General features: G+C 34.9%; 3 protein-coding genes across 4 annotated transcripts; 2 read left to right on the top strand and 1 right to left on the bottom strand.

Annotated features, from left to right (window-relative positions):
• Positions 1 to 444: 444 nt before the first annotated feature.
• LOC116016140 (myosin-16-like) lies at positions 445 to 15,145 on the top strand. Its single transcript, XM_031256304.1, has 31 exons — positions 445 to 654; positions 895 to 1,023; positions 1,355 to 1,498; positions 1,626 to 1,771; positions 1,848 to 2,004; positions 2,470 to 2,528; positions 2,630 to 2,789; positions 2,893 to 3,042; positions 3,128 to 3,264; positions 3,356 to 3,499; positions 3,592 to 3,693; positions 3,782 to 3,839; positions 3,915 to 4,016; positions 4,684 to 4,721; positions 4,844 to 4,970; positions 5,060 to 5,227; positions 5,328 to 5,459; positions 5,544 to 5,653; positions 5,785 to 5,845; positions 6,439 to 6,616; positions 6,858 to 7,057; positions 7,133 to 7,249; positions 7,690 to 11,472; positions 11,594 to 11,689; positions 11,790 to 11,929; positions 12,158 to 12,348; positions 12,601 to 12,895; positions 13,653 to 13,751; positions 13,885 to 14,044; positions 14,250 to 14,481; positions 15,028 to 15,145. The coding sequence occupies exons 1-27, from the start codon at positions 652 to 654 to the stop codon at positions 12,651 to 12,653; spliced, it is 6,885 nt and encodes a 2,294-aa protein (XP_031112164.1). The 5' UTR covers positions 445 to 651; the 3' UTR covers positions 12,654 to 12,895; positions 13,653 to 13,751; positions 13,885 to 14,044; positions 14,250 to 14,481; positions 15,028 to 15,145.
• LOC116017074 (LOB domain-containing protein 16-like) lies at positions 14,926 to 16,544 on the top strand. 2 transcript variants are annotated; one of them, XM_031257593.1, is made up of 3 exons: positions 14,926 to 15,216; positions 15,500 to 15,793; positions 16,138 to 16,544. In XM_031257593.1, the coding sequence occupies exons 2-3, from the start codon at positions 15,509 to 15,511 to the stop codon at positions 16,375 to 16,377; spliced, it is 525 nt and encodes a 174-aa protein (XP_031113453.1). In that variant the 5' UTR covers positions 14,926 to 15,216; positions 15,500 to 15,508; the 3' UTR covers positions 16,378 to 16,544. The 2 variants fall into 2 exon arrangements, with proteins under 2 accessions (XP_031113453.1, XP_031113454.1); XM_031257594.1 differs by lacking the exon at positions 14,926 to 15,216 and having other exon boundaries at positions 15,487 to 15,793.
• Positions 16,545 to 22,675: 6,131 nt separating this feature from the next.
• Positions 22,676 to 24,136, bottom strand: LOC116017594 (LOB domain-containing protein 29-like). The gene is made up of 2 exons (XM_031258205.1): positions 23,544 to 24,136; positions 22,676 to 23,324 (listed from the first exon to the last, which is right to left on the bottom strand). Exons 1-2 carry the CDS (start codon positions 23,826 to 23,828, stop codon positions 22,899 to 22,901), a joined length of 711 nt encoding a protein of 236 aa, XP_031114065.1. The 5' UTR covers positions 23,829 to 24,136; the 3' UTR covers positions 22,676 to 22,898.
• Between the last annotated feature and the right edge of the window lie 2,274 nt (positions 24,137 to 26,410).

A 26,410-nucleotide genomic window follows, 5' to 3' on the forward strand; every position in this document is an offset into this window, starting at 1 on the left:
TCGAAGGATGGAATTAGCCAAGTCAAAATGAGTAGGACCAAATTGGAGAAATCGACATAGTCGAGGGACTATTCATGACTCCACTAAGGCTCGAACCCACTCCCTTCCACATAGGAGTGTATACCAGGCGCTGCTTGACCACAAGGTCTTTGGCAATCAATTATTAAAACTTAAAAGTGATCATTTTTTAATTTTAAAATTATCACTTTTAATCCTATTTAAAATTAAACAACATATTTTTAATTGATGATCAAAATTAAATTCAATTACTAAAAATAAAAATAAATTTAAAATAAAATATTTTAAAAAATAAAGTAAAATTTATCATTATCCTTATTAATGCAAAATTATATAAAGCCGTTTAGAAATCCACTCTCCTCTCCCCCGCCAAAAATGTCTGCAACATACGACACATACTACACCGAGCGCGATCGTCTCCTAATCACTCCCATTCCCTAACTACACCGTATCCTCTCCGCCATTGATCTTATTCCTCGCCGGTCGACGTCTCTTTCTTATCGATCGGATCCAACCTTTTCCGCTTAAATTCTCGCCGATCACTCAAATTTCCGATTTGGTTATTTCGACATTCGGGTGACGGTGTTGCACCGATAAGGCTGTAATCGAGAAAGTAAGTTCGATGTAGTTGAAATGGTATGTTTTTGTCTCTCTTTCAATTGTTTACCAATATACGTTTGTCATGGTTTATGATGCATCTTTTTTGGTGTTTTCTTTATGAGTTATACTATGGATTCGTGAGAGGGAGTAAAAGTTGGGAGTACATGGAGTATTTTTCTTTCTGTATCTCGATCGCGTTTGCACTTGTTTCTTAGTAGATTGATAAGTGTACGCTTTTAGATTCACAATTCTGATTGAGTCTCAATCCCAGTGCAGGGAACCCAAGTAAAAATCGTAGTAGGTTCCCGGGTTTGGGTCGAGGAGCCATCGGTTTCGTATGTTGAAGGACAAGTGACGAATATTAAAGGAGATAAAGTTGAGGTCGAAACATCTGATGGAAAGAAGGTATATCAAGCTTCTGATCGTGATTTGATTAGGGAAATTTAAACTTTTGTTATGGTCGTTTATCTTACAAACTCCGAAATGCATCAAGTGATGTATTGGAATATTTGTCTAATATTCAGCAAAAGTAGGAGGGAAAACATCGAACAAAACGGAGGTGAAGGATATTTTTGTGAAGAGAGCTGGATGTTCATTTATTCTTCTGCTCTCTTTTGAATTCGGTGTTTCAGTCATGCTTATAGTCTTTGAATGCCATCTCATTGCACTGGAAATGTTATTTCCAGCAGAATAATCACTAGGTTCATTAGCTTGATGATCTATAGAATTCATCCAGGTTGAAACAAAATTATCAAAGGTTTTTCTCAAAGAAGAGGATAGCCTTGAAGCTGAGGTTGAAGACATGACCAAGCTTTCATATTTCCATGAGCCTGGGATCTTGCATAATTTGTCAACAAGATATCAGCTAAACAAAATTTATGTAAGATGATGGCTATATTTTTTTAGTTTGTTTCATTTGTATTCACAATTGTGAGAAGAAGCTATGAATTACTGCAGCAATGGGCGGCTCTGTCATAATATTATATCATACTCTGACATTCTGGCAGACTTATACCGGAAGTATTCTTATTGCAATTAATCCATTCCAAAAACTGCCTCATTTGTATGATGCCGGTATGATGGAACAATACAGAGGAGCACCTCCTGGCGAATTGAGTCCTCATGTCTTTGCAATTGCTGACTTTGCTTTTAGGTAATTCTGTAGTCGATTTTTGTCCATGTGTGATTCTTTCATAAAAGTGAGGCAGCACTCACTTGAAATAAAACAGGGCAATGATCAATGAGGGAAAAAGTAACTCTATCTTGGTAAGTGGTGAAAGTGGTGCTGGTAAAACAGAAACTACGAAAATGCTCATGCGTTACCTTGCCTATCTGGGAGGACAAAAAGGGTCTGAAGGGCGGAGTGTAGAACAAAAAGTTCTAGAGGTAAGCTCAATGGTTTCCAGCATCTGTTTTACAACTCTTTAAGGCCTTAAACATTTCAAGAATCAGTGAGGTTATCTAAAATATTTAGCGTATTTCCTGTTCTTGATGTATCATCACACATTGTCTGTTTAGAAACATAAGGTAATAATCAGAAGTATGCCAACAGGATATCTGCCAGACTTAAACTGTGAGAAGATTAACAAGATTTCAGATGGTGGATTATTTGTATGCCTTCCCAAATTTTTTAGTTGGTTTATAAATTGTGAATATCTTGCAGATAATGTCATTATGCTTTCCTTACTTAGTGAAACACTTTGCATGTTTATTTAAAGCTTTATATGCTTTCAATTCATATTTTAGCAAAGCATTTTGAAGCTGCTAGCTTGCAGTTTCTCTTTGAAAGGCTATCCTTACTGGCCATTTAAATTTTGTCTTCATCTCATGATTTTACTTACAAAATTGCAGTCAAATCCAGTACTTGAAGCATTTGGCAATGCTAAAACTGTTAGAAATAATAATTCCAGGTCAGATTTTTAAAACTTGTGTTTAAATCACTGACTGATTCATTCACTTTCTAAAAAAAAATAAAAAATCATCCCTGTCTGATTCAGCTATATTGCTGCAGTCGTTTTGGAAAATTTGTTGAGCTTCAATTTGATATGAATGGAAGAATATCAGGAGCAGCTATTAGAACTTATCTCCTAGAGCGATCTCGAGTTTGCCAATTATCAGATCCTGAGCGGAACTATCACTGTTTCTATATTCTGTGTGAGGCACCAGAAGAGGTAGTCTGCTTCCTCCTGATCCCTGCACCCCTCAATCTCTCATTATTTGGTAATTTTATTGGTTAAGCAAACTATGTTCTTTGAAAGTTTCAAATCTTAACAGGAAATTAAAAGATACAAGCTTGGGAGTCCTAAATCATTTCATTACTTGAATCAATCAAACTGCTATGAACTAGTTGGTGAACATGATACTCATGATTATCTTGCAACGAGAAGAGCTATGGATATTGTCGGAATTAGTAAGGAAGAACAAGTATTGTCCTAATATCGCTTTATCTGTTCTTTTGCTCTTTTGTTTTGCATTTAAAGCCTGCAAGTAACTATATTTTCCATCCCAGGAAGCAATTTTTAGAGTTGTGGCAGCCATTCTTCATCTTGGAAACATTGAATTTACTAAGAATGAAGAAACTGACTCAGCAGTTCTTAAGGATGAGAAATCAAAATTCCATCTTCAAACAACATCAGAGCTTCTTATGTATCATGACTTTGATATTTATTTCTTTGTACTATTTTCCTTTTATTTTTTAATGATCAAATCATTTTACTAGGAATATTTCTTTTGTCAGGTGTGACCTTCAAGCACTTGAAGATGTACTATTGACACGCGCAGTGATCGCCCGTGAAGTCATCAAGAAAAGTCTCAATCCTGATGGTGCGGCAACTAGCAGGGATGGATTAGCAAAGACTATATATTCTCGCTTATTTGAATGGTATAACATTGATATTGTCATGTTCACAATGTTTACATAATGTGTTGCAAGTTACTGTGACACTAAGATGTACACTTTCTGACTCTCTATAGGTTGGTGGCAAAAATTAATAACTCAATTGGACAAGATCCAAAATCGAAGTTTCTAATTGGCATTCTTGACATTTATGGTTTTGAGAGTTTTAAAAATAATAGGTAGGTATTGGATTTTACACTAGAACAAATCTGTTGAACTGAGATACTGTTTCATAGACTTCTAACTTACTCTATTTGGTATCTCCAGCTTTGAACAGTTCTGCATTAATTATACAAATGAGAAGCTGCAGCAACATTTTAACCAGGTATTGTTGCTGGTGTATCATAATCATTTTGATCCACTTTGTCAAAAGTCACTGAAATTCTGCGATTCATTCCAGCATGTGTTCAAGTTGGAGCAGGAGGAATACAAAAAAGAAGCGATTGATTGGAGCTATATAGAATTTGTTGATAACCGAGATGTTCTAGATCTTATTGAAAAGGTTCCTCCATTTCATTTTAGTAGTGAAGCTTCACCATCTGATATATTTGTGTATTTATATTTATTCCTTATCCATTATAATAATATGCTACTCATAAGCACGAAATCCTGTCCACAGCCAGAAGTACATATAACTGCATTGACATATAGTTATGGAATACTTTTTATGATAAGGAAATAATTGGAATTTCAACAAACAAAAGGAACAAATAGTTGGACATGTTAAACAAAAATGTCATTCAGGAATTAGATGGATCAGGGATAACTTGGCATTTAATCTGTTACAAAAGAATGATTTATTTTTCTGCTATTCTGTCCCTAATCCCTTAACTGGAAAATTGCATAGACGTCAGATTAAGCAAGCTGCCATTTGTGAAAACGGAACTGTTAAAGGGACATAACATTTAACTTCACCATACATTTTCTAGTCCCTGAGTTAACCAATCTCTCTTTGGCCTTTTTCCATTAAAAAATGAAGTTGATTTCTCTGTAGGAATCTTCTTCTAATTTAGTAGTGAGTACTGCAGAGCTAATGCAATTTTTCATCATTGGCTGATTTCCTGTATTAAGTTCTTAAAGATAAATATATTTATTCTTGACATAATGTTCTACTATACCCACATTAGTCTACCGGTTGACATAATGTTTTCATGAATTGCTATTATCAGAAACCTGGAGGGATCATTTCTCTTCTTGATGAAGCATGGTATGTTCATGAACTTTAGTGTCATGTGCACTGGTTGCCTTATTTTCTGTTTATGATCTGGAATGTATATGCAAAGACTCTTGTATTGATGCTCTTTCTTTATGGACTTATCCTGTTTCCAGTATGTTTCCCAAGTCAACTCATGAAACTTTCTCACAAAAGCTTTATCAGACTTTCAGTGAGCACAAACGCTTTATTAAACCAAAACTGGCTCGTACTGAATTCAAAATTGCTCATTATGCTGGAGAGGTACACTGACTATTTACTGTAAAAATTTCAATAAAATATTCTAGTTTGGATGCATTGTCAAGAAAAAAGTTGTTCTGGCATCTTATCAGGTTCTATACCAGTCTGATCAATTTTTAGAAAAGAACAAAGACTATATCGTTCCTGAACATCAAGACTTGTTAAGTTCTTCTAAGTGCCCATTTATGGTAACACTGTTCCCTCCTCCTGAGGAGACAACTAAAAAGTCCAAGTTCTCGTCTATCGGTTCTCGCTTTAAGGTAGTATGAATCACAGTTCTGTTAGATTTCTGGTAGACATTAATATTTTGTTCATCAAAGCAATTGCTATCAATAATTTGTTTCAATTTGATTGCTGAAGGTACAACTCCAACAATTGATGGAGGTTTTAAATTCTACTGAACCTCATTATATCAGATGTATGAAGCCAAATAATCTTCTAAAATCTTCCATTTTTGAGAATGCCACCGTTTTGCATCAACTTCGTTGCAGTGTGAGTACACATTGACATTTGCACATAAAGAATTTCCATCACTCTGAACTGTTTAATTATTTGGTTGCATTTTCCATATTGCAGGGAGTTATAGAAGCAGTTAAAATTAGTTGTGCTGGCTACCCTTCGCGTAAAACATTCTCTGAATTTCTTAAACGGTTTGGTATTCTTGCTCCAGAAGCATTGAAAGGAACGTAAGTATAGTTATTGTTCTCATCATTCAAGAATATCTTTTTGCAAAGTCAGTTGTGTTGTAATTCTAGGCCAGTTCACATTCCTGCTACCTGGATTATATGACATCTTAATTTCACTTTTTCATGGGCAGTTATGATGAAAAAGATGCCTGCAAAAAGATTTTGGGAAAAGCGGGGCTTGGATCTTGTCAGGTAATCTTATATATATGTAATATATAAGATGACCAATTTTATTTTTATTTTTATTTTTATTATTTTTTTTTTTGCGTAATTGGTTCGTATTTGTTTGAATTACAATTATTTTCAGCAGACAAACATCCTTTGATATTGAGACAGTATTCACCTGCAAGTTAATATATGGTTTGGATATTCAACATCTGCCAGAAGTATGCTTGGGCATTTTGAATTTGCGAGGCGTGAAAAACAAAAAAAGATGGGAAAACGATTATGATTCTTAAGATATTGCTTTGCTCATTTTTAGCAATAGGAATTGATTATCAGTTGAGGTTTTATTTAGAATGAGTCTGGATGGTTCATTGTTTTTGTTGTATGAATCCAATCACAACTTGTTTTGGTTGATATTACTTGCATAGAGTGGTGTTCCCTGCTATCTGATGTGGGAACTGGGAGTTTATTCTATTGCCAGTTACTTATTATTGGTACAAGGGCTGTAGGTTCTCACTTGTTTCATTGTTTTCCTCCATGTGGTATAGGCTCCCAAATTGTGAACCACATGTACTAACTAGAGATGGTCATTCTTTTCCTTCATATTCATAAATATGCAGATTGGTAAAACAAAAGTTTTTCTGCGAGCTAGTGAGATGATGGAACTGGAGGCTAAGAGGTTACAAAAGTTCAACAGTGCAGCCAAGATAATTCAAGGGCAAATTAAAACTCGTACTGCTCGGAGAGACTTTCTTGCCTTGCAAAGGGCTGCGATTTCTATACAGTCTTCATGCAGAGGTTTGAAACTTTAATTTGAGGACTTTTTCCTATAATGTTGACATGCCATGTAGCTTTGTTGCTAATTAGGGGGAGAATCGTGATTGTATTGATGTTTCCTTTTATTGTTTAAATTTTAATGTTAGAGAAGATGGCATTTGCTTCCACTTCAGCATAATTCCAATCTAGATAGTACATGCTATATTAATCTGTGATGGCTTTCACCTTTTTATTTATCCATGTTTTCCCTTTCATTTAACAGCTAAACTTGCTTGCAAATTGTATGCAAATATGAGAAGGGAGGTCTCTTCTCTTAAAATCCAGAAACATTTGCGCGCACACTTGGCTAGGAAATCCTACAAGCAGATTAGATCCACAGTCCTTATTCTTCAAAGAAGGACACGGGCAGTAGCCGCATTCAAGAATTTCAGAAATCGAAAGAAGTCTGCAGTTACCATACAAGTTAGTTATTGATTTGTCTTGTTCAGAGGTTGGGCTCGAATTCTGTTCCTCATTAATTGGAAATCATCTCTGCAGGCCCGTTGGCGCTGTATTAGAGCCATTTTCTACTACAGGAGACTTGTAAGGGCATCCGTTGTAACACAATGCAACTGGAGGAGAAGGAATGCAAGGAGAGAACTTCAAAAACTGAAGGTAGGACCACACCATTTAAATTACCTTAGTGATAATGTCTGCTTAGCTTTGCTTTGAAATGATAATTAGCCCACACATTTAATCTGTTCATGGATTCAGCATATCATGAGGCCACATGAAAATAATTCAAAGAGAAGACATGGCTATTGTTATGTATTTTTTCTTCTTCTGCAAATGAATATTCCAAGCATGAGGCATAAGATTATAGTCATTAGAGGCCCCATAATAGGTATTTGCCTTTTCTTTTGGTGTGTGTCATGGACCATCTGAATCCAATAGCTATATGATGATTGATTATTTACTAAAATTGTAGTCTTTTTTCAATTTACAGTTTGTATTTATTTTACTAAGGGTTCATTATCATATTGTTTTCTTTATTATTATTTAAAAGAAATCACCTTGTTTCCAGAGATGCCTGACATACTTTTCTAATATTTAAGGCTTCAAGAGACACAGTTGAAGAAGCAAAAAGAATATTTGAACAAGAGACCAAAGGTATAGTTCGAGAAGCTAAACAACAGGACAAAGGTGCAGTTCCGGGCCAAGGTGCAATTAAAGAACCAACAAAACTTGCATTTAAAGAAAAAATTGCTAAATTTGAACAACAGGACAAAGGTGCTGACAAAGGTGCAGTTAAAGAAACAATAGGTAAACTTAAACAAGACAAACTTGCCATTGGAGAAGCAATTGATAAACTTGAACAACAGGACAAAGGTACAGTTAAAGAAGCAATTGCTAAACTTAAACAACAGGACAAAGGTGCAGTTGAAGAAGCAACTGGTAAACTTGAACAACAGGACAAAGGCGCAATTGAAGAAACAAAAGACAAACTTGAACAACAGGACAAAGGCGCAATTGAAGAAACAAAAGACAAACTTGAACAACAGGACAAATGTGCAATTGAAGAAGCAAATGAACTTGAACGACAGAAGAAATGTTCAGTTGAAGAAGCAAATGATAAGCTTGAACAACAGAACAAAGGTGTAGTTGAAGAAACAAATGATAAACTTGAACAACAGGACAAAGTTTCAGTTGAAAAAGCAATTGACAAACTTGAACAACAGGACAAAGTTGCAGTTGAAGAAGCAAATGATAATTTTGAACAACAGAACAAAGGTGTAGTTGAAGAAGCAAATGATAAACTTGAACAACAAGACAAAGTTTCAGTTGAAGAAGCAAATGACAAATTAGAACAACAGGACAACGTCGCAGTTGAAGAAACAAATGATAAACTTGAACAAGACAATGGTAAAATTGAAGAAGCAAATGATATACTTGAACAAAATGATAAAAGTGTAGTTGAAGAAGCAAATGATAAACTTGAAAATCAAGACAATGGTACAGTTGAAGAAGCAAATGATAAACTTAAACAACAGGATAACAGTGCAGTTGAAGAAGCAAATGATAAACTTGAACAACAGGACAATGGTGCAGTTGAAGAAACAAACGATAAACTTGAACAACAGGACAATGGTGCAGTTGAAGAAACAAACGATAAACTTGAACAACAGGACAATGGTGCAGTTGAAGAAACAAATGATAAACTTGAACAACAAGACAATGATGCAATTGAAGAAGCAAATGATGCAGTTGAAGAAACAAATGATAAACTTGAACAACAAGACAATGATGCAATTGAAGAAGCAAATGATAAACTTGAACAGCAGGATAAAGGTGCAGTTGAAGAAGCAAATAATAAATTTGAACAGCTGGACAAAGGTATAGTTGAAGAAGTAAATGATAAACTTGAACAACAAGACAAAGGTGTAGTTGAAAAAACAGATGATAAACTTGAACAACAGGCCAAAGGTTCAGTTGAAGAAGCAGGTGATAAATTTGAGCAACAGGACAAAGGTGCTGTTGAAGAAGCAACTAATAAACTTGAACAACAGGACAAATGTGCAATTGAAGAAGAAACAATTGATAAACTTGCACAACAGGACAAAGGTGCAGTTGAAGAAGCAACTGATAAACTTGAACAATATGACAAAGGTGTAGTTGAAGAAACAACTGATAAACTTGAACAACATGACAAAGGTGCACTTGAAGAAGCAATTGATAAACTTGAACAACAGGACAAAGTTACAGTTGAAGATGCAGATAATAAACTTGAACAAGAGGAAAGAGGTGCACCGCTTGAAGAAGCAACTGATAAATTTGAACAGCACAAAGGTTCAGTTAAAGAAACAATTGCTAAACTTAAACAACAGGAAAAAGGTGCTCTTGAAGAAGAAACTAATAAACTTGAGCAACGGGACAAAGGTTCAGTTAAAGAGACAGTTGCTAAACTTAAACAACAGGAAAAAGGTGCTCTTGAAGAAGAAACTAATAAACTTGAGCAACAGGACAAAGGTTCAGTTAAAGAGACAGTTGCTAAACTTAAACAACAGGAAAAAGGTGCTCTTGAAGAAGAAACTAATAAACTTGAGCAATGGGACAAAGGTTCAGTTAAAGAGACAGTTGCTAAACTTAAACAACAGGAAAAAGGTGCTCTTGAAGAAGAAACTAATAAACTTGAGCAACAGGACAATGCTCTTGAAGAAGAAACTAATAAACTTGAGCAACAGGACAAAGGTTCAGTTAAAGAGACAGTTGCTAAACTTAAACAACAGGAAAAAGGTGCTCTTGAAGAAGAAACTACTAAACTTGACCAACAGGACAAAGGTTCAGTTAAAGAGACAGTTGCTAAACTTAAACAACAGGAAAAAGGTGCTCTTGAAGATGAAACTAATAATCTTGAACAACAGGACAAAGGTTCAGCTAAAGAGGCAATTGTTAAACTTAAACAACAGGAAAAAGTTGCTCTTGAAGAAGAAACTAATAAACTTGAGCAACGGGACAAAGGTTCAGTTAAAGAGGCAATTGCTAAACATAAACAGCAGGAAAAATGTGCTCTTGAAGAAGCAACTGATAAATTTGAAGAACAACACAAAGGTGCACTTGAAGAAGCAACTGGTAAACTTGAACAACAGGACAAAGGTGTAGTTGAAGATGCAAATGATAAACTTGAACAAGAGAACAAAGGTGAAGGTGAAGAAGCAATTGACAAACTTGAACGACATGACGAAGGTGTAGTTGAAGATGTAAATGATAAACTTGAACAGGAGAGCAAATGTGAAGGTGAAGAAGCAACTGACAAACTTGAACAACAGGACAAAGGTGTAGTTGAAGATGTAAATGATAAACTTGAACAAGAGAACAAAGGTGAAGGTGAAGAAGCAACTGATAAACTTAAACAACAGGACAAAGGTGTAGTTGAAGATGCAAATGATAAACTTGAACAAGAGAAAAAAGGTGAAGGTGAAAAAGCAACTGTTAAACTTGAACAACAGGACAAAGGTGTTGTTGAAGATGCAAATGATAAACTTGAACGAGAGAACAAAGGTAAAGGTGAAGAAGCAACTGGAAAACTTGAACAACAGGACAAAGGTTCAGTTAAAGTAGCAATTGCTAAACTAGTTTCTAAACTTAAACAACCGGAGAAAAGTGCGCTTGAAAAAAATAAACTTAGACAACAGGTCAAAGGTGTAGTTAAAGAAGCAACTAGTAAACTTAAGCAACGGGACAAAGGTGCAGTTAAAGTTGCTGATAAAGTTAAACCACAGGACAAAAGTGCAGTTGAAGAAGCAACTGGTAAACTAGAACAGCAGGGCAAAGGTGCAGTTGAAGAAGCAACTAATAAACTTGAACAACAGGACAAAAGTGTAGTTGAAGAAGCAACTGATAAACTTGAACAACAGGACAAAGGTGCAATTAAAGAAGCAACTGATAAACTTGAACAACAGGACAAAGGTGCAATTAAAGAAGCTGATAAACTTGAACAACAGGACAAAGGTGCAATTAAAGAAGCAACTGATAAACTTGAACAACACAAAGGTGCAATTAAAGAAGCAACTGATAAACTTGAACAACAGGACAAAGGTGCAATTAAAGAAGCTGATAAACTTGAACAACAGGACAAAGGTGCAATTAAAGAAGCAACTGATAAACTTGAACAACACAAAGGTGCAATTAAAGAAGCAACTGATAAACTTGAACAACATGACAAAGGTGCAGTTAAAGAAGCAACTGATAAACTTGAACAACAGGACAAAGGTGCAGTTAAAGAAGCAACTGATAAACTTGAACAACATGACAAAGGTGCAGTTAAAGAAGCAACTGATAAACTTGAACAATATGACACATATGCAGTTGAAGAAGCAAAGGATAGATTTGATCAAAAGGTTGAAGAACTTATGTTTCATGTGAAGTTTGAGAAAGGATTAAGAATACTAAACATTTATTCTGCAGATTCTCAGTCTTTATCTTTCTTTCCCATTGACAGAAGTTATCAATTTTGTGCAGACAGATTTGGAAGAGGCAAAGAGCCAGGAAACTCCAGTCCCTGTTGAAGATACAGAAAAGATCAGTCTTTTAACTGCAGAAGTGGAAAGATTGAAGGTCAGTTGACCACCACAGTATCCCTTCAAAACAATGAAGATAACATTTCCTTTTTATAAGCTTATTTGAAATTGTTGTCTTTGCTAATATTTCTTGACAGGTTCTATTGCAATCTGAAAAGCAACGGGCAGATGATTGTGAAAAGAAATGCGCAGAAGCTCTGGAATCAAGTGAAGAGAAGCGTCTGAAGTTGGAAAAAGCTGAAAGAAGAGTTCACCAACTTGAAGAATCATTGAACAGGTAGAATTTTGGTTCTGGCTGTCAAGTAATTATTAGTTTTCCTTATAATTAGATTGTTACCATTAGGTCACAGTTAGTTTGGGATTGAGTGTAGTTGAAAAGAGCTAGGTGTTTTACCAACCAAGATAATCAATTGATTGTATTAGTTACATATAATTAGCTTTTATTAAAAGAATGATGTCCTGTATACCATATGACTAATACTGGATATGATCTAGTGTGCCTCAGGATGATTTACAGCATCTCAGATCAATTTTCAGAGCTGAAAGTGATATTAAAATCTTCATCCAACTCAAGTTCAACTTCAAGAGTCCATGCTAGAGACTCTCATGGTGATGCTACAACATCAGCAAACTATTCTTCCCCTGATCCAGCTTTCCAGCTTATAGTTCAGGATCTTTCAGCATCTGAAATAGCAGGTCTGTCCAATTGCCTAGATTCACTTAAACTCGTTAGTCCTAATTAGGCTATAATCCATCTGTATATCTCTCCTAGGCCTCCCAACCTTAAAAATGCTAGCCCCACCCTGTAATGATACTTTTTCTTTCCATATTAATCTTGTGAAATTTTCCCATTGCTCCCTAGATAATGATGTCTATTTCATTTACTTCAATGTCCTTAAAAAAAACCATATTATATACTTGATTTCTCTTGATGATTGCATTTTGCAGGATATGAAAACTGGGAAAGTGACCGGGAGGGGGCATTCGATGACTTCTTCTGATGGAAGGTTCTCTTCAGTTTTTTTTTGTATCTGCTCTCAGGTCATCAGTATAGTCTAACTAGATTGGGGCACTTTTGGCAATAGTATCTGCCTCAACCAGAATTAGGCTATTACATCCATGCAGATAATTCATCATGCCACGTAGGAGTTCTCCCAACTGAACCTCTAATGATATACCGTTTGTGAAGCTTCTAACTGTGGCCATACTCCTAAACTTGAGCTCGAATTGGATGTCCTTCAAGGTTTCAGCTTTCTTCCCAAATCAATTCATATTGAGAAAAAACCACATTCAATTATCAATGGTCATGTTATTTTCCATTGACTTAATCCTTTTCCATTAGGTCATCATTGCTACTGAAAATAGTTTGTACCTAAGAACCATTTGCAGTTAGGTGAGCAACCTCCTCTGCCTTATTTGATGCAACCTAGATGAGCCTACTTCTCCATAGATGAACCATTTGAGTAGTGGCATCTAAGATTTTTTCCTGGAACTACATTATGGAACCCTTTTCAGCCGTCATAATCAGTTCAAAAGTTCTTTTTCAGTGTGCATATTCCTCAAGACCCTTTGTTATAGAGTCGGCCAATTCTTTTGTCTGTCATGTTCCAAGATGTTATCTCAAGCCTTCCTCTTTTAATTGGTTGGCTTAAAGTCAAACTCAGGGGGTGAAGATGTTTCCCCTTTTCCACTTCAGTACCAATGGAAGGCCTGCATAAAGCAGTAGGCATATGAACTTCTCCAAGGGGAAGACATATTGCTTTCCGCATTATTACAAAGGCCTCAAGCAGTAATGGACATCTGAAGTTAACAGGATCAGTATCATTGACTACACAATTTGAACATTGGCAAATATATGATGAAGGTAGAAAGTAGCAGAGTAAATTTTGTTTTGATTTGAATCCCAGATTTGGGTTAATAAGATGGGTTCTTTAAACCTAATTTTCTGAATTGAAGATGCAAGATACAGATGAATGCTTATTATCCAATGAATGCATCAGCTCTCCAGGTGCCGCTGCAACATACATCAAGACCTGGCAATTCTGCTGTGACATGACACCAGTGATCAATGCCAGGGACTATTTTGGAGAATGACAGAGGTATGGCTAGTTTAATTTTGTGTGTTTTCTAGTATCATTCTGCATTTTATATTTATATACATACTGCAACCAAGTATTATCTTTGCTATAGTTTCCATTAAACAATCAAGGCATCAACCTTTCTATTATTCAGCTTGTGAAGTGATACCCAATGTCCAAAGCTAAAACTTGAAGCCAAACATCCGGCAGTGCTGTTCAGCATCAGTTGACAGCTTTCTCAGAGAAGGACCTATGGGAGATCCATGATTAAGTTAAAGAAAGAGATTTCTCCATTGCTTGGATTACGCATTCAGGTTCTTGCATATTTTATCAATCAATCAATATTATTTTACAATACTATTATAGATAATGGGATGCAATTCATTTATCTAAGATCCGCTTGCTCCATTTGAAACCTGTTCAAATGCATATTATATTTGATTGAACTACACACCAGGAATACCCAGAGAAATTTGCAAATGCAGCTGGTCTAATCACTTTTTAAATTTTGTCTTGAAGCCTCTTACTGAGATGTGAAGGCTGCTTGCTGGTGATGGTTTGTCAAGGCTGAGCTGGCTGAACTGTAAAATCGGTGATACAAGGAAACCTACCAGGAGCCACTGTTGCATGCCATGCGTTGAGACTTGAGACTTCACTACCTGCTTTCTTACTAAAGAAGAAAATACACAGCACAGGATTCAGGGTTTGCATGGGAGAAGCTCAGCACATAGACAGGCAGTAGGATTTTCTGGTAATGCACTCTCTTCTTTTACTCCTTATGGTTAGAAAATGTTTTATGATCTCTTAGATTAGATTCATCATCATGTTTAAAACTTGTCTTATTGGAATCAACCAAACAAGGAAGTCCAAGTTACTCTTCTTCCCATCATGTATTCCTAGAAAAACCTAGGTACGTGCTGCAACTGGGTGTGGAATGTGTTTGAGCACTTACACTGTAGCTTCAATGAAGTATGTTAGACTAATCCTTTCTGTTATTGGCTTATTGCATAGGTTCATCATCAGAAACTGAAGAAGGCACTAGATGAAATGAGCTATGATCTTTTGCTGTAGAGTACAACCTATTTGTTGTGGCATTTTATGCCACTACCTCCTCCCATGTCCAAACTATATGTTAAAGCATATTAGTTTGTCTTGTTCTCAAGTTGTCACAGTTCACATGCTTAGCATTGGTGTTACTCCTCTTTAACAGTAGTTCGTGTTAGTTCCTTCAAAATGGACTGATACAATTAGCCACATTTGATCACCATCATTTCTGACTGATGATTAATTTTTGTAGGTTTTATTTTGTTGATGGCATGCACGAGAAATAAATGCTTGGATTGTTACAATGTCACAATAAAAATAATTTGATGAATTGAGAGCAAAAATTTCCAGCTAGATGGTGATATGTTGAGGGGTTTTGAGCTTCCAGGTCCCACGGTAACTGATCCAGACACATCAAGCTTGGAATCGAAGAAGAATTAAGGTAAACTGGTTTTATTTCATAGCAAGTTTTGCTTTGAAAAAAAGATGGAAAAATTCCTATCATGCCTAACATTTATTACAACCAACATTTGATACAGTATACAGATGCTTAGTCTCCATATGAATATTGCATATAAGCCATCAATAATTGTCCCCTTTGAACCGTACATACAGGCAACAACTAGCCAGTCCACTTCAGCCTAACTCTATTATAATATAATGTTAGCTAGCCAACTATTCTTGCTCTTCATCTCATGTCAAATATCTCTAACATACATTGCTAGTATACTGTTATGGCAACTGGCACGGGCTCTCCTTGTGGCGCATGCAAGTTTCTCCGGCGGAAGTGCACTGCGGATTGCATCTTTGCGCCGTATTTCCGGTCGGAGCAGTTGGGGGCTGCTAAATTCGCAGCCATTCACAAAGTGTTCGGGGCTAGCAATGTATCCAAGCTGCTGTCGAATGTTCCCGTCCATGATCGCTACGAGGCAGCTTTAACCATTGCTTATGAAGCTCAAGCAAGGATCAAAGATCCTGTGTATGGCTGCGTCGCCCATATCTTCGCTCTGCAACAACAGGTACCAACTACCCATACTTAACTACTCCCATCTCTGCTAATACATATCAGTAGTCTTGGGCAGAGCCCGGTAAAAGGTCAATTCTATTAATTGGTGGCTAAAGGAATTGTTTGGCAGAGGCCGGTAAAGGGCCAAGTCCAGCACCTTGCCTCTAAAAAATGTGATTCATAGTGATAAGTACTTGATCTTAACAAGTAGAACCACCATATATAACATACATAATTATACAACCAATTATTGTTATTAATGACTTCAACTCTACCCAATTATCCTGTACTATTACGTGTGGAAATTTTAGTACCGGGTACAATAAAAACTTAATTTTGTTGATGTATATCTGGTAGGTGGCTTATTTGCAAGCGCAACTGCTGCAAGTAAAGGGTGAGCTAGCCCAAAGCAGGCTTAATGTGAATTCAAGAAAGGGTGAAAATGATTGGCCGAGTGACAGGGTAGGAGGAACTGGAACTGGTTACAGTACAGAGGGAGATGGTTTTCTGGAGATGCAAAGCAGTAGTCGGAAGAGAGCTTCACAATCTGACCTGGGTGAGCTGCAAGCCTTAGCTTCTAGAATGATGAAAAACTGATATATCAAAATCCCATCCAAACTCATATCATCACCATCATCATCCTTGTTCTATAATCATGTGTGTAAATGCACAGACTATATATTTACAAATAATTAATTAGCTAGCTACCTTAGTTTTGAAGACAATTACTAACTACCCTCATTAAATAAAGCTATTTATGTCTAGACTTACTGTGAAATATTATCACTGTCAACAATATTTATAATTGTTTAATATCTTTTTAAAAAAATAAAATTTATTTATTATTTAAAAATTAATGTGATATGCCAATAACTCTTAATATATCATTGAATATTGATTTGGTAACTACAAATTTATAAGTTTAGCTTATTTGATTTGATGAGCTGATCAAAGATAATTTAATTGTTTATCGCTTTGTAATCCATTATCGATTAGGATCATAAATAAAATGGAGTTTATCCATAGATAGGCATACTAATCTCATTGACTATTTTTTATATAATAAAATTAGTAATTGTACACATTATTCATCTCTCCAGCGGAGGACATGCACCAGAATGCTTTGGAAGTATAAATTTAATTCCTTTAACGACTACAATTATGAAGGCAACTTGGTTGACACTTTGGAAGCTAGCCTTGGAGTTTGAGCTGTACATCATTACTCTTTTTACCTTGTACCTAAAGTTACTATTATAAACTAAACTCCTTATCCATAAGGATTAAACTAATAACGTGGATGCATTATTGAGGTGTTGTATGAAGAAAATTGGACTTCTCTAATAATTGAGAACTTCGAGCATAATAAATTGATTTATATTATTTCTGGGATTCGTGATATGATATGATCATAACTTGTCAGTACTCATTAGCATATGGTAAACCACAAATCAGTGGACACATTACTATTTACTACTTATGGGTGATATATATATATATATATAGTGACTTTTTAAAGGGCAAATAGTGTTTGTTTCCTTACTTTTAACGTCATAATATTATTAATTGTTTATCACCACCTTATAATGTTGCATTAGAAGCTGGATATGAATAAATAAATTTAGAAGAAAAATATAGTATCACTGTGATCTATATAAAACCATATCAAGTGTTTAGAGAAGCTGTAATTTCTTTTTTCATCTTACCAAATAGGTTCACGATTACCTTAAATTAGACAATCAAACATGACTAAAGTGTTTTAAAAAGTCGAGAGGGATCACTGATGTTGTATTACTCTTTGTTTAAGGTTCTATTTGAGGTGACGATTGTAAAATTCAAACGATCCAAGCTAAGAGGTGAGTCTGTGAGATACTACTCCTTAAGTTTTTTTGTTTTTTTTTAAACAATTATTCTAATATTTTAATGGTTCTTTTTAAATATACTATCTGTGTTTAGGTTGTTAACGAACCGAATATGAATGAACATAGGTTGTTCATGTTCGTTTTATTAAGATTTTTAGAGTGTTTGTGTTCATTAACGTTAGCGACCATGTTTGTTCAAGTTTACGAACGCTAAATAAACAAACACATGTACAAATTCTTGATCATAATTTGTTTGTGAATAAGAAATAGTTTATATTCACGAACAATAATAGCCAAACAAACAACAAAATGACTATATATACCAAAAAAAAAGGTTAAACTAAAGTAGTATGTTAATTTTAATTTTTATTTTTGAAAATAAGTATCTTAAAATTTAAAATAAAATAAATTACACTTAAAAACGCATGTTCGGGAACCGTCTTAAACGAACACTAAACAAGCATATTCATGAAAATTATTAAATAAACACTAAATGAGCATGCTCATGAACATTATTAGACGAGAACTAACGAACGCATTCACGAGCTCTTAATGGACGAGCATACAAATATTATATTTATACTTTGTGCGTTTATTAAATAAGCTCCAAAATTTGTTAATTTATGTTTAACAAACATAAATAAACACTTATATCTAATATAAACATAAATATTTTATCAAAAGCTATTTTTGCTAACATTCATATTCGCACCAATAAAGTTTGTTCTACTCCATACTGGTAAGTCATGACACAAGGAGATATTCCAAAAACAAAGGGCCCCCATCTGCCACCTGCCACCTGCCACCTCCAATATTTTTTAGAAAATAAAATTTAATTTTAATAAAAATTATAATTAAGAAGGTTTACGTAATGTTTTCTTTTAAAAAAGAAAGGTTTACCTAACAATAAGCAATTGTTTACAAAATTAACACTCGTGACGATATGCATGTGTAACCGGTTACATGGACAAAATGTCCCCTTGATTGAGTGCAAATTGGACACATCATCAACTAATCGCTGTGCTATAATCTCACTCTCGGTCCTCACCCCTGCACAATAGCTCACAAGAGAAGAACTTGTACTAACAAACTAGATAAATAAGATATTGAAAATAATTAAAACTATAATATATAAATTTTATATACTAATACTAAATTTAATATTATGAAAAAAAATTAAAAATAACTTCAACCAAACTTTATTAACCGAATCAGACAAATAAAATAGGACGGATGCAGTAATTTTTTAATATAAGAATTATGCTCCATACACTAAGTTATTTTTTGGAACCTTTTTTTTTTGGGTTTAGAAAAAGGGTAGACTCCTTTTTGATTGGGAGGGCTTGTATATCATAACAAAAGGCTAACAGTAAGGGAGAGAAAATAAATAGGTAGGGATAGAATTGGGCTCCAGCTTTGGATTAGACAAAGCTTTGGCCCAAACTTTAAAGAACTTGAGGGAGAAGTGGGCTTTCGGGCTTTCCAAAGCCCGAACCGGAAAGTAACTCCATTTTCGTTTCTTAAAAGACGTTTTAAAAAAAAAGACGTTAAAAAGTGACTCTTTTGTTGGTAAGAATTTTTATAATGCCATATAAAAAAATAAAAAGAAATTCAAAAGTTGTTTTACATTCTTGCAGGTATAGTAGACTCTATATATATATATATATATATATATATATATATAATCATATGAGAACTACTCCCCAGGTATGAATTTGTAGACAAATTCAAACTATTGATATGCAAGATTTGATGGATGAGAAATCAAGTAAAAAACGAGCATGGTCACTTTCATAAATATTACAAAGTTTTGTTTATTTTCAAACACTAGATTTACTAGATCAATGGTTTGGATTTGCCCACATCTCACCTGATTATTGACCTATATATAGAAATCGGTTGGAGTGCTCAGGTGCGGCGAGAGGAGAGCCATTGATCTTGTCAAAATCAACGTCTAAGATTAACAACATTTAAAAAAAATGCGGTGGCAATTTAAGGTGTGTAGATCTTGTGCTTAAGGTGCGTAGGGTTTGTGCTTAAGGTGTGTAGGTCTTGTACTTAAGGTGCGTCGTGTGCCTTCTTTAGGTGCGTGATTTCTGTGCTTAAGGTGCGTGTAGTTGGGAACTTAAGGTGTGTAAGTTTTGTGCTTAAGGTGCATATGTTTTGTGCTTAAGTTGCGTGATTTTCTTACTTAAGGTGCGTCGTTAGTTCTTTAGTTGACAACTTAAGGTGTGTCGGTCTAAAACTTTAATTAGTAGCGTAATTTTTCTTCTTAAGGTGTGTGATTTTCCTTCTTAAGGTACGTCTTTATATCACTTAAGGTGTGCCACTATTATAAACTGAAGGTTCACGATGTTAAGACTTAATGTGAGCCATTTTAACACTTAAGGTGTGTGTTTCTATCACTCAAGGTGCGTCATTTTTAGCTTATGCTTCTTCTTTTTAGAAGCGCTTTTTTTTTTGTTTTTTAATTTTTCATTAATTTGAGTCGTTGATCTAGATTTGATCAACGGCGCAAATCTAACCGCATGACCGCACTTGGGACCTTTTCCGTGCCCGAACCCGTCAATATATATATATATATATATATATATATATATATATATATATATATGATTCAACTCAAATGCGGTCAGGGCTTAACGTGTAGTCTGTGCGGATGCACCATTAGGTATGTAAAAACGCACCAATAGTGTTAGAAAATGTACCACAAAACGGACCATTAGGTACGCATAAACATACCACACAATGTTCGGAAACGCACCATTAGGAGTGGTGAAAGTATGGTGTATTTTTTGGGTGTGTGGTGCGTTTTTGTGGTGCATTTTTGTGATGCATTCATTGTGATACATTTTCTAACACAATTGGTACATTTTTACATACTTGATGGTGCATCCGCATTGGATCTTGACCCTGTATGTATGTATGTATATAAAAGATGTAAAAGTGTTAGAAAGAATTAAACTCGTGATCTTTTTATATAATAAACCATTCTCCTCCCACTCGATCGTTGCTTTCATAACTATAGTAGACTATATTGGTTCTACTCTGCATAATAACATTTTGTTGCAATTTTTAGGAAATCTTGTACGGCACAATTTAAGGGTTGTTTGGTTGGTTGTTTGTTTGGGTGCCGCATGAATTGCAATTCGGTGGTTGTGCGAAAAGAAAAAGGGAGGACATGAAAAATGAGGGCTTGGTTTTATTATTACTACTCAAAGATATTTTAATCTTTATATCACTTCTTTCTTCTTATTCTTAATAATTCTATTTCTCTCTACCTTATTTTTTTTCCTTTCAACAGTTTGTGGAGGGATCCCCTCATTTTGAGAGGTTACTCCACAGTGTACTGGTGAGACTCGATCATTGGTCTCTTGTGACGAATTTTACCTCTATGACCAGTTGAATTGTCTATGCAGGCAAAAAGATTATAATAAACTGAACAGTGAACACCATACTCTTGCATGCTAGCTAGCTAGCTAGCTAATGATGCAGACTCCCCATCTTCAAGAAAATTTCAGGGTTTCAAGTATATTATTATTCTGCGATTTTCTTTTTTCTTTTCGGGTAACAAGAAAAACTCGCATATCATACTTTATCCTGGCCACTTGACCACCTCTTTCAGAGCTATTCTGTCGTTTTCTTGAAGCACTTACTAGATGCTTGAACTTTTTGAAGTTAAGACACCCACAAAAGTATAGTCTACTGCATTATACTGGACACAACAGACAACCTGCGACATATTTGACTACAAAAATAACTTGCAGGTTTCTTAGCATGGATTCACGATTGATTCTCATGCATGAAAGCACATAATCTAATGCTTCAAAGAGGTTAATTATATACTTAATTAGGTCCTGCCTTCTAAGCAGGAAAGCTGCTGATTCTCATAATCTATACTAGAAGCTAATTCTATCCTAAACTGTAATTAATAACTAGAGTTAAGCTCTCACCTAATAGTTAATTAGCAAGATTCCTTCCAAATGCACGAGGAAGAACAAACATTATTAGTTCCAACAGCTATAGAGCTACCATTGGTCAATAAAATTAGGGTAGATTAATGTAATGTATATTAACTTAGGATGTCAGATTAAGAAGGAATTATGTTTCCCTGGCCTCCTCGGGATTAATGGGAGACTAATTATTGTATATATATGTGTTAATATTCAAACTAACGAACCCTCAATCCACTAAATATCCACTTATCAGGGCAACCCAAACCAAATTGGTCAGATTGTTGATTTGATAACCACAATATTATAAGTGTAAGAAACCTATTACCCTTATTGATTTGTATGTGTTAGCCAACTATGGACAACATAGGCTGGTTTACTTCTTTGTGGTACTTTGTCGGTTGCCGACTAAGACCACAAAGCAGAGTTTACCCATAACTGATATGCTCTTGCGCCCTACTATTCAACTCAAGATCATACTAATGTTCTTCGCATGCATTTTAGGTAAATCAATCCTAAACCCTGATAAGAAATCTAGAACCCCAACCCGAATATATATAAATCTATATATGTACATGTACATCATATATATCAACTAGGTTTCAATTCCTACATTAGTTACCTAGTTGCAGCAACCTGTGCACCATATATCTGCAAATCTGCACCAAACACTGTTCATGGCAAAGGTAAACAAGATCATCATATCATCATAGGTCTATCTAGCAAGCAAGAAAAGCTACATACTTCTTTTTCAGTCCATAAATCAACAATTCAAAAAAGTCAGGAATCTAGAAGATCAGATGTGGGATAGTACTTGGAAAATCATTCAAAACCTAACCCTTTTAAGACCAAAACCTATGCCACAAAAACCCCTGATTGATGATGATTGTTGAGTATGTAGCAGCAACCTGCATATATCTTGATTAAGTTGAAAAGAAGAGATGAGAGCTAATTAAGCCTTAATTAATTTGCACTTTATACGGTCTAAGATTTGCTAGCTAGGTCCATCATTAAGAATAAAATTAATCAAGGAAGAGAAATATACTAAATATTATTAATATAATCTACTACTTATATTCAAGATTACATGATATGCCTGCAGATCAGACCACCTGAAACAATTATAGGGTGGATTATAGCAAATATAGCCTTTGTGGGTGGAGCAAAAACACTTGTAGGGTTTCTAGCTACCTCATTTTGATTCATGGCCGCAGAAAATGCATTGTTTTAGCAATATAAAACTGACAGATCAGATCATATCAGAGCAGCATTAATATATATATTTAAGGATCTTAGGTTCATCATATCAGTGGTGTTGAAGGTATCTGAAAGCCACCGATTGGAGGTCGTCACGGTCGTCGTGATACGCCGCCGGCCATGGCTTGTTGTCCGTTTGGATGTCGAGGGAATCCATGGAAGAAGACCCTTCTTCAAAGCTGGTAGCGTACGACATGTTTTCCTCGGGAAGAATCGAGGTTTGGTTGCAGATAGGGTTTAGATGATGATGGTTAAGGTTCCCGTTTGAGTAAAACCCCATTTCTCCAACGTTGTTGCTGGGAAATTGGGGCACGGATTCTAGGGTTCCTGACCCGAACCATCCCTGAACATTTTCCTGCGAGTAACAAGCTTGTCTTCCCCAGCTTCTGTCGTGATTAGGGTTTGCAGATGAGTTGCAGAAGGTTTGCGCCGCTTGTTCCTTGAGAGAAGCCAGCTGTGCTCTCAGATTAATAACCTGCAAAATCACCATTAATCAGCTTAAACTTTTGACCTGCTCTGATACCAATTGTTAGCAATTTTTATTTTCTTATAATTACATAAGCAGTTAGTGTCACGTTTTGATGACAGTATTTTGACTCAGCTCTTCTAGCCAGACAAGGGTATGTACATATAAAATTAGGGTTGAATCTGTAGAAATGGAAGAATATCAGAGGAAGGAGGAGAAGAAAGGAACCTGTTGCTGGAGAGCAAAGATGTGAGAAACGCAGCCATAAATGGGATCTTGAAGCCTGGCCTGAGCTTCATAGGAGATGGTAATGGCGGCCTCGGCTCGGTCACCAACGGGGAGATGAGAGAGCAGCTTAGAAGCATTACTGGCACCAAAAACCTTATGGATGGCTGCAAAATGGGAAGCTCCTTGTTCATGGCAGAAATAAGGGGCAAAAACACAGCCCTTAACGCATTTTCTTCTCAAGAATTTGCAGGCACCACAAGGGGAGCCACTTGTCGACCCACTCATCCTTAAATTCTTGAATTTCTTAATTTCAGAAAATATTAGCTAGATTTCTGGTCTGATATATATGATGATCTGATCTGATCTTCTTCAGCCTCACCCATTATCACCATGTTTATAAACAGCAGAAGAGAAGAGGAGGGAGCTGAGGTGCATTATCTTCATTACTTAATTGTTTTTGGTTCCCTAATTGGGCTACAGATTTCATTTGTTTTTTCTATATAATACTGCCATTAATCCCTTCATCCATAGTTTTTTATACCCAATTTGAGATTCCACTCAACGTCCTTAAAGGACAAAACAGCTAACATAAACCAACCCCATTTCTATCTGCTTAACCATTGGATCTAATTCTAATTCATCAGCTATAAACTAATTACTGTTTAAAAAAAAAAAAAAATTGGCAGGGAGGCCTGCAGCTTTTGGTAGGGGGTGGTAGCTAGGCTGGGTGGGAAATAAAAATATTTATTTATTTTTTCAATTAAGTATAAATTATTCTGTCTTTCAGGTAAATACTTTTTAGCCTACTTTGTATATATATCAAATGGTTTGTATATATATGCATCCATAAACTAAGATTTCTTATGCTCTGTCTGGCTGTCTAAGAGGCTGGACTTTCTACCTTTCTACCATGCAGATGGAGGAGCAGAACTGCAGAAGCTCTCATTGGTAATATATATATATATATATATATATATATATATATATATATAATTCAAGGAGAAATATCATTTAATTTTTTCCCAAATACTGAAATTACATATAACGTGGTCAAATTACTCTGACGCAATTCACAATTAAAAGGGACATTTACTCTAACGCGATCTACTAGAGAAGATGACCATTGGTCGCCTTCTCCATTGGAGAAGGCGACCATATCTGGTTGTCTCCTCCAATGGAGATCGAAGACAACCAGCAGTTGTCTTCTCCAACCTTTGGTCACCTTCTCTGGTGGAAAAGATCATCGGAATTTGTTTTTTTTTTTTTTTTTGTTTTTAATGGTGGTGAACAATGGTTAGCAGCAGTTAACAATGGTCAACGGTGACAATTTTATTAGTAACATGTTGGATTACCAATAAATTTCACTTATTTGACTCATTTTAACAAATTTAAGTGTTTAATCACATTTTAAAAAATATAAGAGCTTAAATACTGTACTTTGAATAAAGTTTAATGGATCTATTACCATTTTTCTTAAAAATTTTGTTATATTCACTAATTATTCTTTTAAGGTGTAATTAATAAAATATTGTCGGTTATAAGAGGAAATTATTGACAATAATTACAAAGGACTAGAGATATCCCATGAAAGGCAAGTAGACATAGTAGCCACTATAGGATGTGATTTACCAAGCTATTTGCTACTGTAGATCTTTCTTATCAATTATCATACGTTCTCGTGATCTGCACTTTATTAACTTTTATGTTTAATCAATTCTTAATTTTCTATTATTTATTACTAATCTTCTTGGTACTATAAACCACGCCCCACGAATCAACACTGCTATTGTTTTGAAAATAAAAATAAAAATTGAGTGACGACGAAGACTTGTTTATATATATATACACACATATATATATATGGTAATAAGAGCAATCGTAATGATTAAATTTAATTTTAATTTCGAATTTTTTAGTTAGTTGAATGTATCGAGTAAGGAAAAGAAAAACAAAAATTAAAACTTCAAAGAAGAAAGAAAAAAAAAAAGGTCGCCAGCTGAGGTCACCCTTATGCACTAATACACACATCAATTCTTATCATTTTTTTAAAAAAGGATTTAAAGAGAAAATAAACTGTGATTTAGCAATAAAACTTGATTTTTTCTCTCCTTTAATTTCATTCCTTTTCTACATCATCTTTTAATCTAAAAATTGAATAAAAACTTAACATTTTGAACTATTGCGATGCTCTAAATAGAACCACAACCAACTAAAACCACATAATTGGTTCCAATTTCTATGATTTAGAAACTAAAATTAATATTTTATTGACTCTTATTATACCGTGTTCAGTTCGATTCGAAGTGAATAGTAATTATCTTTTATGTTAGTAACACAATTATATTAATTAAATAAAGGCAAATATATGTAATAATAATAATAATAATAATAATAATAATAATAATAATAATAATTTTTCAGCGTGCGAGTTAACTACTTAACTTTAATTGCTAGCGGATAATAAAAAATTTACCACGCAGTTCCTTTATCCAAGAATTGTCAGGTGCCAATCATTGTATTCATTGAAGAAGGAAATAAGAATAAAATAATTTCTTTAAGAAAAAACAATATAAGGTACTAATTTAATTAAGAAAATGTTTAAACAAATATAGTATTAATCTTACCAACTATTTTGTAGTGTGATTCTTAGCATCGATCTTTTACCATTCGAAATGGATAGTCACAAGATTATATCTCCAGTGTTGAAACATTGATTCTTTGAGTTAAAAAAAATTAAGAAAATATAGAGCATATACTACCTTGTAAATATAAGTACTAATCTTCAACTAATTTATATTCCCAGAACTTGTGCTCATCTATAAGCTTGGTAGACAACCCCCAGAACCAAATGTACTTTATTTGTTAAA

The sequence above is a fragment of the Ipomoea triloba genome, chromosome 4 (assembly GCF_003576645.1).
Source record: "Ipomoea triloba cultivar NCNSP0323 chromosome 4, ASM357664v1".
Classification (NCBI taxonomy): domain Eukaryota; kingdom Viridiplantae; phylum Streptophyta; class Magnoliopsida; order Solanales; family Convolvulaceae; genus Ipomoea; species Ipomoea triloba.